Source organism: Schistocerca gregaria, chromosome 3, assembly GCF_023897955.1.
Source record: "Schistocerca gregaria isolate iqSchGreg1 chromosome 3, iqSchGreg1.2, whole genome shotgun sequence".
Lineage (NCBI taxonomy): Eukaryota > Metazoa > Arthropoda > Insecta > Orthoptera > Acrididae > Schistocerca > Schistocerca gregaria.
In genome coordinates, this window is record NC_064922.1 from 849,061,239 (window position 1) to 849,074,157 (window position 12,919).

Genomic DNA, 12,919 nt, shown 5'->3' on the forward strand with positions numbered 1-12,919 from the left:
TCGTGGTCAGACCTATGCTGCTTCGGCAACCATTTCCCTATCCTACGCTACCCTATGGCCCATACTCATGTGACAATATCCGCCATAAGATTTATTGTATTCAACCTCCTACTACCCCCTATATCAGCCCTGTAACTGGCAAAACATATACTGTTAAAGGGAGAGCTCACTGTGAAATGACAAATCATTTACCAGCTGTTATGTAAACACTGTTTGGCCTTTTGCATTGGCATGAAAACCACCAAGATATTCGTCAAGATGGATGTAGACAGAGTTTGTACACTGGCAACACAGTTGTGGAGCATGCTCTACAACATAAGTCGTTACCTCGGTGCCTGTTTCATTGAACCACCCATGCCACATCTGGATTCTTCCCCCAGACACTAGCTTCTTAGAACTCTGCAGCTGGGAACTGGCATTGTATATCTTCGGTTCTCACCACCAACATGGCCTTAATTTATGTTAATTTCTCCAGTCTCAGCATTTCTTCTCAGTAAGCATTCTGTTCTTAGCTCCCTTTTAGTGTTCTATATCTTTCATTTTCTGAACTATCAATTTTTGTCTTCTTCACCTCTACCATACACAATACTCTTAGGTTACTGCTCTTATTAACGCCTGCACAACATTTTGCCAGTGATCCCTATCTTGCCTATTGCCCGATCTTCCGCGTCTATGCTCTCTGGTTTTCAAATCCTGCTCAGGCAGTCCCCAATAATTAGTCTCCTTGTCATCCTGTCCTGTACCGGGGTCCTGGATGACTTTTACAAACTCTTACTATTTCCTAAAGCTTGTCAGTCCCTCCTCTTCATCCCTCTGTCTTCCCCTTCAATGATTTTGCCAAAAGGAGCACTGGCTGCAAAAAGCTTACACATTTCTTTAACCTTGACATGTATGTTATCTCTTGGTGCTGCTTGGCAGAGTAGACTCTTTATCTGTCCAGTTTCATTATAAAGCCACAGGAAGGCTGCTTAAGATTATACACAACACAAAATAGGAGTTAAAACTGTAATAAAAATACAGCTGAAATAGAAAATGGAGTTTGCAGTAAATAGTTAGTCACAAATTCCATCTCTCAAATAGGTCTACCTTGTACATAGCATAGTATGAAATTAGTTGAAAACAGCATACCGAGACAAGCAAAAAGGTGCAGTGAGCTTGTGAAAACGGAGCCAAAAAGACAAGAAAACACTGAAGGAGAGAGGACGTGCAGATCCATAAATAAGATGTGAGCTGTGTGGGACCAGGGACACAAATCTAACCTTAAATTTATCACTGAAGTAGAGAAAAAAAAGTATTAACTATTTGGACCTGATAGTCACGAAAACAAATAATAGACATGTTTGTCATTTATAGAAAACCTATGTGCATGGATGATGATGATGATGATGATGATGATGATGATGATGAAGCTACATCCAAACTTACATATACAACTACAGAAATCTGTTATTATTGATACATGTTCACTTACCCAAAAGTTCCTAAATGCAATGTAACATACACCGTACAGTTATAAGGAAGTCACGCTTGATCAAGGTCCGCATCACTTTCCATTTTTAACCAGAAATAATGTCTGAGAAAAGGATAATAACAATACTACTACTACTACTACTAATAATAATAATAATAATAATAATAATAATGTCAAATCCTGTCATCCTATGCACTATAGAACAATTTTTCTTGTACTTCCATGAAACACCAGTTTATTGGCTTGCCATCAGGCAGCCAAGAAATTCATGGAGAATTAGACATATTAAAACAAATACCTGCAGTAAATGGACACACAGCTTTGTCACATAAAACAAGAGAGACACTCTGGCACACAAGGCAAAAAAAAAGAAAAGAAAAAGAAAGAAAGAAAAATTATGCCTTTGTAACATATTGAGGAAAAATTTCTTAAGAGCTGGTGAAACAATTTAAGAATATAACTGTGTGATATTGTTTTCAAATAAATAGTACTCTGAAACTCAGCTGAGACACAATGTAAGTAACAAACATAATAAATGTTCAAATTGACGCATCTACAAAATGATAAGTTTTTTGTGGTGGCCATTTTTGCAGCAGCTGTATATTTTAAACTACTGCAATTCATCTTCAAAATACATTGTGATAGTTGGGATAAATTTTGGGCACACATGTAGAAATTGAAATACACATTACATTCAGGGAATAGACACGTCTGCAGAACAGACAGTATTTGTGCAACAGCTTATTGAACCAAGCATACTGTAACCAAACTCGATAACAACATTAGAGTTGTGCATATTGTACTGAAAGGCTACCTGTTGAACCTTCTGGAGGAACTGGAGATCCACGGGTACAAGAAACACCACTCCACTAAAATTCTGAATGAACAAATCGAAGTCTCACTGAATGCCTATTTTTAACCGTGCGATGGGCTGCCGTTCTTTCATATCATGGTTTGCTGACCATATCTGTTTGGTTTCTGTCCCTGGTCTCATTCCACCCACATCTTATTCATGGTTATGGCTGCCCTTTCTATTTTAGGTATTTTGTGTCTTTTTGGCTCTGTTTTTGTGCTAGTGACTTCTTTCGTGTCTTGGTAGAGTTTGTTCAATGACTTTCATAATGTACATTGTACGTCATAATAGACACCTACTTGAGAGCGGGAGGTATTTGCAGTTCTCACAAATATCTTACCTGGACCCAAATTTATTTTCATTACATTTTAACTCATCCTATTTTGGACTATGTAAAATCTTACATCCTATCTGTGGTTTTGTAATATACACTTGCAATCGCCGTTGGAAGGGCAATTTGCTGACATCACAGGTTACAAGTATTCGTCATGGTATTATCTTGTTTTTATATCCTGTGGAGGTGCCAGTCATGGCTAAAATTTTCAGACAGGTATGTTACTTGTCTGTTGCTTCCCAGGTCATGCAAATCAACTCTAATAATTACACTGTTGTAGTTCATCATAATACTCTTGCTCACGACATGCGCATTGTTTTATTAGATCAGTCTGGTGACGACTGTAATATTCAAAACCGATAACTGAATCAAGTAATATATATATGCAAAGACAATGTTACTTTTTACAAAAATGAAATTTATCTGGTTTTTAAATGTGGAACATGGTGCTGCAGAAGAAAGTTGATGAGTTGGGTAAATTGAATAACTAATGATGAAGGGTTTAATTAGGAATAAAAGCTGTTTATGGCACAACTTCACTGAAAGTGGTAGTAGATTGTGAGGATGCATCCTGAGGAATTGAGGACTAGTTATTTTGGTTATGGAGAGGATTGTGGGGGGAGCAAAAATTGTAGAGGGAGACCAAAGCTTGAACACAGTTTGATTCAAATGGGCACAATGTGCAGAGATTACACAGGTGTGGAAAGACTGACCTAGTATAGACTAGGGTGGAGAGCTGCGTCAAACCAGTCTGCTGAATGACGAGAGCAACAACATGTCACTTAAGTGGTTTGACTCTCGTGAGAAGTTGTTATCAGAGACAGGAGAAATATTTTCTAAATCCATTTTATGAAATAATCATCAGCATGTCCAGTGTGGCCTTAGTATCAATTTGAATTGTTTTGAGAGCTTTCTATTGAGATGTCGATACAATCAACTGGGTACAGGCTAAAGTAATTAATGCTAAACCTGCTACTATTAATTCTTTTCCAGACCCTGGGTATCAACCAGAACAACATTGACTACTTAGTGGCTCGTCGCATAGATAATGTATTTAAAGGAGCACTCCACAGATTTGGTGATGATATTAGACTGTGGCTTTCATACATTAAATTTTGCAAAAGAGTGGTAAGTATAACTGGCAGTTTATCATAGTTTCTTTTCCCTTCCCCAGAGTTTAAAACCGTATAGTGCATGGTAATATTATGAGGAGATATTTTTATAGCTGACATTCCTCAATCCACTGATTACAACACCCAGAGACTTGTAAGCTGAACCGCTAAAATCCTTTTGAATTTTGATACAGTGGTTGAATGCTCATTTTCTCAGATTTGTGTATATGATGTATATTCATACTGCTTTATTACATCGATACTTAGCAAAATACTGTCAACTGAACGACAGAGGGCTTTCTTCCATTCTACCACACATTTCAGTTCCTATTGTGCAAATGCTTCTGTAAAAGGACATTTCAGCTAATCCCACCCTTGCAATCCCTGTGGAACTGTAGCATAGGAGGGAATAGTTTATTCCTATCACCTCCCTTGATATTGGTTCTCGATATGTTGTAAGTAGACTTTCACAGGATAGCTGGCTTTCTTTTTTAGCGTCAGATTGTTCAGATTTTTCAGCATTTCTGTGACACTCTCTCGCAGGTGAAACTAACCTGCCACCATCTACGCCCTTCTTTGTTTACATCCACTATCCCCTGATGGACCTTTTTGATAGGAGTTCTGCATGTTTAAACAGAATTGTAGCATGGGCCCCATGAATATTTTGTAAACTGTCTTGTTTGTAGACTGACTACATTTTCCCAGTACGCTAAGGATGTACTGAAGTCTTTATCACGGTCTGTCTGCTTTACCTGTAATTGTGTCTGTGTGATAATTCCATTTCATATACTCACAAATTGCTATGCCCAGGTATTTGTATAGGTTGACTGACCGAGATCCATTAAAATTGTAGCATAGGATGCTGTTTGTTTGCCTGAGAGATTTGTTGCATATTTGAAATTAAATGTTAATGTAATCGTATTGTTTATGAGTAAGTTCTGTAATAATTGGTTCTGGATTAATTTCTAATACAAAATTATGACAAGTTTATGTGGAATTTTATGTAAACTGGCATAGTTACAGTGACAACAGAACACTAAAATTCTACCACCCAATGGTCTGTGATGCACACTAATGTTACTAAATATTCTAAAGGAAGTTGATGGAGAGCTGCCTAAGTTGAAATCAGTCATGGCAACAAAAAGTAAAAATTAATTAAAAATGCACATACAAGGAAGGGGTGGTGGAGGACTTGTATAATTCTTTATAATATCATAATATTTTAAATGCTTGTCAGAGAATAATCATAGTTGTCCCAACACCCTTTTATTGCAAAAAAAAAAAAAAAAGGAGGGTTTGGGGAGGGGGGGGGGGGGGGGAGGGAGGGAGAGGTTACTCACTGCCCATTTAGGTGGGAAGAAAACCACTCTGACGTTTATTTCTGAAATAAATAATTTTTCCCCTTGTTCTGAAAATGTTTTTGCTCTTAGCCCATTTTTTGGTTATGTTAAATGTTTGAAAAAGGGCACAGAGTTTCAAAATTAAAAGATATTAACAATATTTTGTAGTGCTTAAAGTTTGATTAACAAATGTATACCATGTAAAACTTAATGTATTATTATTAATAATGATAGGGCTGAGAGGTGATATCAAATTTTTGATATTTCATGCCATATTTGTCCTCACAAACCTTAAATCGCAGTGTTTGACTACTGACAGTCTCTCTTTCTTTGTTACTAAATTGGTGATCACGCCAAATCCTCTTTTGGCTAATTATGCAGAAATTGCAATGAAAAACTTCTTTGTACACCTCATAAAGCTGTATATAACACTTGAATTTGCCTTTCCTATCAAAATCAGTCAGTTTAAATTTCAGTTTTAACTTTAATTTTGTTAACATTTGTCTCAACTTCACCTACGGTTAAACTTATGTTTGTGGTTGTGAGAAGGGTTCTAATACCCAATCAGAATTATTTTGTTAAGTGCTTCTAAATACAGACAAAATTTCAGATTATCAGTGTCATTTGTTTTCACAGAGGAGAGGTTTGGAAATCGATAGAACTTTCTCTAGCACAAATTTTATTTGGACAAGGCAAGTTTTGACACAAATGCCAAAAAACTGTTTTAGCTTTAATTAGATTCAAAGAGTGTGCTATAGATTCATCTCATTAAATTTATTATATAAATACATTATTGTATCAATATTGTTCCTAAACTATGCACAGTCTCTCTCTCCCTCCCTCATTATGCTATTAAGTGGCAGAATACACAAGCCTAGCCTGGACATGCTCTGCACATACCACAGAAGTATATACAGCATTCACTTGCACTTGCTACCTAATTACCCACTCCAATAGACCACTTATTCATATTACCTGGAACTGTATTTGCAAAGACGCTGCAGCAGATGAGGAATATGCAAAAGCATGCTACAACTCGGACCATTTGCTCAGTGGTAAATAACCATCACATGAAACAGCAAGCTGTCAAAAATACACTGCACTCTTGGATGCGCCACTCCCTTCTCTCCTCAAAAGGGGGGATCCTGGCTCTAGGAAAAATTACCAGGCTATGTGGAGGAGGGATACGTGTCATTGGGGTCTACCAACTACACTATTGTCCAAAATTAAAGCAACAAACCACTATTTCTCCATCTTGTGTCTAATTCATGATATAATCATACAAAATGTCATTAGATGTCCATACATTGTGTTCTGCATGGAAGATGGCATTCCAGTTGATGGTCAACCACACCAATGACGACTTCAGGCACCTATCAAATGGAGTAGTGTTTGCTGTGCAGTCTCACATCAACAGCTGCTGTGTACGCAGTCTCAGACAGTGCAGAATGGCACAGAGAAGATGCCCACTAGGCTCTCTGTGGTGGTTTGCCATAGGAAGAATGAACGCAGGACATACGCAAACTGATGGGCCCGATGGCTTAATGTGAATCGTTTTGTTGTTTCTCAGATGTGGCGACAGTTTATAGAGACCAAAACTGTCTTCTGAAGATCAGGGCAGGTCACACATGTGTTACTTGGCTTTAAGGGCACGACGATACCATCTTAGTACTGCTTGGCAGCTGGTATCTTAACCTCGCAGCATCCACTGGACGTAATGTATAGAGGTAAATAGTGTACAGAAGGCTATGGTAGAACGGCTTTTACTGTCGGAGGCCTGCAGTATGCGTACCTCTGATGCATCTTCACGGAAGGAAATGTCTAGCGTTGAGTCCTTCACATACCACCCGGACATTTGAACTGTGAGCCAGTGTTGTTTTCATGGATGAATCCTGATGTGGTCTGGAGAGCGATTCTCGACAGATTTGCAGCTGGAGGGATCATGGAAATCTATTTCGGGACCCAAAAACTGTGTAAAGAGACTGGTTTCAAGGCAGATTGCTAATGGGGTGAGCAGGGATTATGTTGATCATTTCGACGCATCGTTGTGAAATTGTAAGGGTGAATAGGCACCTGATAGAGCAAAGTTGGTTGACATTTGCTTGGAAACGAATGATAGTGCAGACATGGTGTGACCTGCTCGCTCTCCCAATTTGAATCTCATAGAGCATGTTTGGGATGGACTTAGGAGATGGATTGCACCAAGTCACCATCCACAAACCACTCTCAAAGATTCGTGAGCAGCTCTGTGGGGAGAATGGGCATTATTGCCTCAACATGAGAGTGATGGCATCATTCACAGCATTCCGTATTATTGCCAGGCCTATAGTACTGCCAGAGGTGGTCAGACCCCACACCGAGCATGTTAACCAGATGTTGGAATGTGTGTGCACATCCATTAAATTGGAAAAAAAATGAAGAACATTTTTGTTTTTCATTATGCATGGTGCAGTTGTTTACATTCTGTATTCTTGACTTTGTTTCTACTTTACTGTCACCTGTTTATAGTGTTTCGTGGCAAGATAAATGCAATCTTGCAAAATTTACATGTGTTGCTTTATGTTTGGACCAGTGTAAATCAGATTGGGAGTGCCGAGTACCAAAGATGCTGAATAAAATGGAGGTTTCTTGCTGTTGATAGCTGTATAGGTACGATGGTGGTGAAATCCAAACTTCAATGGATCTGCTACGATGACTATTACACCTTATGTGCCCAGTTAGCAACCTAATAGTGGGAAATGTAAATTTGTGCATTATGGCTGAAACTGGGCTATTGTCTAGCTTTCTGTGATTTATAAACTTGTTTTAGTGCATTTGTTAGCTGTACACTTTGTTGTTTTATACCTGGTTTATTTAAATATACAGTACACATATCATATGTTTCTGATTCAAATTAAAGAAATTGTATTTTGCAGCATTTCTACGCTTCAGTTAGCCGCATGCTGGTTAAAATGGTGCAGGTACACAGTGATAAACCTCAAATGTGGAAACTTGCTGCTCGTTGGGAATTCGAAGAGAGTAATTCCGTGGAGAGTGCCCGGCAGTTTCTTCTCCGAGGCCTCAGATTTCACCCAGACTCAAAACTTCTATACACAGAGGTACTACAAGAAAGACAAAGTTACCGTTCTTTTTTGTTTTTGCCTTTAGTGTTAAGATTTGATTATTATTTGTCATGTTCTGCGTGAACTGCTGTACTGCTAGTTATTATCAAAACATGTGTTTCTGACATCTGTTGCATAAAGTACAGTACATAATGTTCTTGCTTGTAACATTCTGTGTTGGTGGCATTATTAAAATCATAGATGTAGTGCGCAGTTTTAATTTATCCAGGAAATTCCTACATATCTTGTCCAGTTCCAGCTGAAAGGCCAGTTCATTTTTTCCTATGTTTTGTGGTCTTCACATAATTTAAAACTGAGTGCTTCACTTTGTCTTATTTCTGCACATCTAATTTCCTCTTTTTGAGTTTAACTTAAAAATTTTGTGTAAGTAGGCTGGAGCAGCAAAGGCACATTAACCGCTAAGCCACATTGGCACAGTGACTAGCACAAGTGCACAGATTACCATGGCACGTCTCCCTCCTCAATTCAAATTCTCACTGCTGCCCCAGTATACTATAAATTCCTCCTCACACATGAACCGTGGACTGGAGCGACAGTGAGAATTTTGATTGAGGAGGGAGGCATGCCAGGGTAATCTGTGCAGTCGTGCTATCCACTGGGCCAAGATGGCGTAGTGGCTAATGCACTTGCCTAGTAAGAAGGAGAATCCAGGTTAGATTCATGTACTCATTACAAATTTTCACTTACTGCTTCAGTCTATATACATAAAATTGCACAAACAACTTTCTGATTGGGACAGCCACGTCTCAGAGATGTTACACATAACAATAACAACACTCAACACTTGATAACTATGCAAATTATCATAAAAATTACAATAATTAAAAAGTCAAGATTGATGAGGAGGTGCTTCCAAAAGGCACACAGCTGTATGAAGATGCTTTATTTGCACCTACTGGTTTCACATCAGTATAGATGCGTCATCATGTTTATAATTGTTACATTTCTGTACAGTAGACACAGTTACATAGTCCCAGCTTTCGGGAAGTTATCCACATTAAAAGTCAAACCACAATGGTGAATTGTCATATTAGAATTGAGTACAATCAAAAGACGCTTGCAAAAATTTACAAAGCATGACTACTGAATGAGCCAGGCCGTGTTCTTAAAGTGTATCCTGTTGTCACAGAACTATTTACACCATTTAAACATTTTATTTAATTTAAATAATTTTGTGATGACAGGATACATTTTAAGAATATGTCTTGGCTCATTCAGCAGTCGTACTTTGTACATTTTTACAAGTATCTTTTGGGTGCACACAATTGCTTTATGACATTTTGGTTTTATTTTTAACATGGATAACTTCTGAAAAGCTGGGACTCCATAATTGTCCACTTCTGGAAACACCTCCTCATCTTTCTTCAGTTTTTTAATTGTTGTAATTTTTATGATAATTTCAGTGGTTATGGAGTGTTGTTTTTGCTATACAAAAAATCATATTTGTAAGGGACCAGCAAAGTCTCTCAAATTGTGTCAGTTTGTTAACTTAAAAATATTGTTTATAAAATGTAAAATTCTATTAAACCTGATTCATCAAAATCTCTCCACAGCTGCTTCAACCTACATCCCTTTGATTCTGACAATTTTCAAATCCCCGATCCTCACATATTCCCCATTCCCAGAATAGTAGTTGCTTTTTCTCTAGGTGTCAACCTCTATACCTTTGTTGTGCCATGAGCTCTTTTCTCCCCAGTTTGATTCAGTACTACTTCATTAATTATTCAGTCTGCTCATCCCATCTAATTGCAGAAGTCTTATGTAGGACCACATTTCAAAAACCTACAGTCTCTTTCTTTCTGTACTGTTTGTTGTGTACACATACTTTCAGTAAAGGCTTCCTAACACTCAAATTGATTTTCACTATTAACATGCTTCTCCTTTTCACAGAATATTTTCCTGCATTGTTGCTATTTTGATGCCCAAATTAGAAAACTGATGTACTATTTTTTGTGCCTCATTTCCTTGCCTGCTTCCCTCAGCATTACCCATTTTAAATAGACTATGCTCCTTTAGTCTTGGTTTAATTTTCATGATAGTCGTCTCCGAACTTTTTTCAAGACACTATCCATACTATTCAACTGATCCTCCTCCTCCTAGCCCTTTACTGTCTCTGGCAGAATTGCAGTGCTATTAGCAAACCTTCCAAGCTTTTTTTCCCAGCTCATTTGCACTTTTATTCCGTTTCCAAATTTCTTCTTGGTTTGATTTATTTTTTCTGAATATAAATATTGAGTGACGCAGGGTGTAGGCCTCCAACTTCTGACAGTCTGTTCTCAACTGCTGCTTCCCTTTCATGTTATTTTAACTCCTAGACCTGGAGTGTGGTTTTTGTAGAAGTTGCAGATAACTTTTTACTCTCTTAAATTCATCTCTAATGACTTGGAATTTCAACAGTGTCAAGAACATTTCCTAAATCTACAGATTCTATAAATAGGGATACCATCTTTGAAGAAACCCTGAGCTGTGCACAACTTCTCTATCATACGTAATGAAGAAAATCATGACAGTTTACTACAAATATTATGTAGTACCTATAATTTCTAAACAATCAAAATTTAGTTTGAAAATTGTCAATACAAAAATAAAAAAGGAAGTCTTGAAATGATTTTTTAAATTAACATTTACAGGCAGTGTAATAAGTTCAGTCAAAGTTGACATAAAAAAGAGAAATTAAAAATCTTGGAAGATTACTGAACTGCAAAAGGGAGTTTTCTTCTTCTTCGTCTTCTTCATCGGTTTGAAGTATCTGCGAACACAAAAAAAATACAAGGCTTTATGAAGCGTGCCTGTGACTACATCTTGATTGTATGGGCCAATAACATTTTCTGAGGTAGCTGTTCTTCCACACAAGATTTTAGATGCAATATTACTGTATGGAAACAGGTAATGATGCATTTCATTTGGCAAGCTAATGACTTGTAGTTAAGGCCGTGTTTTACGCTGTGACAGGCAGATGCGACTTTAGCACTTATTGTGGCATCTTCTTCAGATGTGTGCTTCTTCATAAAGGAAGTTGTATTGTTTTCTTTTTATGACACTGCTTTTTATGCCAGAATCTATTTTTGTGTCTTCTGGTGAGCCACTATGTCTTTTATTCCTTAAAATTTTATTGAAAATGTGGCGGGGCAAATCGCACACTTTGCTTTGAACTAATTTTCTTTCTTCCGTCATGTGAAAAAAAAAAAAAAAAAAAAAAAAAAAAAAAAAAAAAAAAAAAAAAAAACCTTGGTCTTCTAACCAGTCTTTGTTGAAAGTAATATATCTTTTTAACTTTCTTCTTCAGAACAGATGAAATTGACAAACCCTTTCATTAGAGGAAGGACGTATCATGTTTTCCAAACACCAGTCTTTCCTAATTTTAAAATGTTCATACTTGATGTGAAATGCGCCGGAACTTAACTTACGGGTAATCCTTATTTTGACAGACAAAGGTGTATTTTGAATCGTGTGATTGAAGGGGGAAATTCTTACATCATTCTTTCTATTTGAGGAAATGCACCTTTTATTCTTTCTCTTCGTTCGCATGATTAACAAATTTAACACAGGGTGGGATAAAAGTGTCTCCAGAGTCCTTTTACTCAGGATCTTGGGCAGTACTTTAAATTCTGGGACCATCCCACTGAAAACTGGATGGGTGGCAACGCTATCTATAACATAAATGTGGGATTTGTCTTTCTGTATTCTATAATAATGCAGTTATTTGTGATTAAGCTACTTCAAAACTTTGTTTTATAATCTGTATATTACCTTTATCTTTTGTAGGCATTCCATTTGGAACTTGCTTATGTTAAAAAATTGCGAGCTGAGCTGGACCAGAAAAAAGAAAAGGAAGCGTCAGCAGCTGCCACAGATGCTCCTTCAACTGTTAGTGGAGATGCGCAGAGTGCAGCAGATACCTCCAAAATATCCACAACACAGCAGTTCCAAGATGAGGCAATCGATGAGGTGATTTCAAAATTTGGCTAAATGTTTTTGAAGCACTACACAATTTATACAGCATAGGCAAAATTATTACTGGCCCAGAAAATATTTACAATAAGACTGAAACAGGAGTGACCCATGTCTACGAACATCACAGAAGATGCTGGGAATGGCCACCATTGATGTCGATGTAGTGCTGTGCTCGATTTATCAAACTTTGTTCTGCTGTCGCTCTTCTAGTAAGTGAGGATTATTTGAGTACACCTGATCCTTCAATTTTCCCTATAGGTGAACATCAGAGGGAGCGAGACCAGGCTATCAAGATGGCCAGGAGATTGTCCTGTCTCTGCTGATTGTCCTCTTGTGACCGAACGCTTTATGCACTCACCACAAGGTTGTCAAGGCAGCGTGAGCTTTTCCCATCTTGCTGAAAATATCTATAGAGTTCATCATCTTCTGTGAGTTGATCTGCATAGGTATTAAACAGTTCCTGGCCTTACTGGTTAGCATTAACAGTTTGGTGGAGAAATAGATTTAAGATGGGGACACCAGACATTGCTTACCAAACATCAATATTGATATTATGCAGTGGCCCTCCATAGTGATGGGGATTTTCTGATACATAATGGGACATGTTCTGTGAGTTCACACATCCTGACAGGCTGGGCCAAGTCTTATCTGAAGAAATGAGAAACTTATGAGCCAGAAGTTCTGATTCCTTTTCCCTCAGAAACCACAAGGGCAGAACTCAACACATGAAAGT

The 12,919-nt window shown here is 37.7% G+C and overlaps 1 protein-coding gene across 1 annotated transcript in view; it reads left to right on the forward strand.

The window, feature by feature from the left end:
- The window catches only part of LOC126354765 (U3 small nucleolar RNA-associated protein 6 homolog), a 119,806-nt gene that overhangs the window by 43,676 nt on the left and 63,211 nt on the right, over nucleotides 1–12,919 (forward strand). Inside the window, exons 3-5 of the mRNA XM_050004658.1 lie at nucleotides 3,652–3,786; nucleotides 8,026–8,208; nucleotides 11,998–12,180. Of these exons, the coding sequence (XP_049860615.1) occupies nucleotides 3,652–3,786; nucleotides 8,026–8,208; nucleotides 11,998–12,180 (501 nt within the window). The remainder of the gene's footprint in view (nucleotides 1–3,651; nucleotides 3,787–8,025; nucleotides 8,209–11,997; nucleotides 12,181–12,919) is intronic.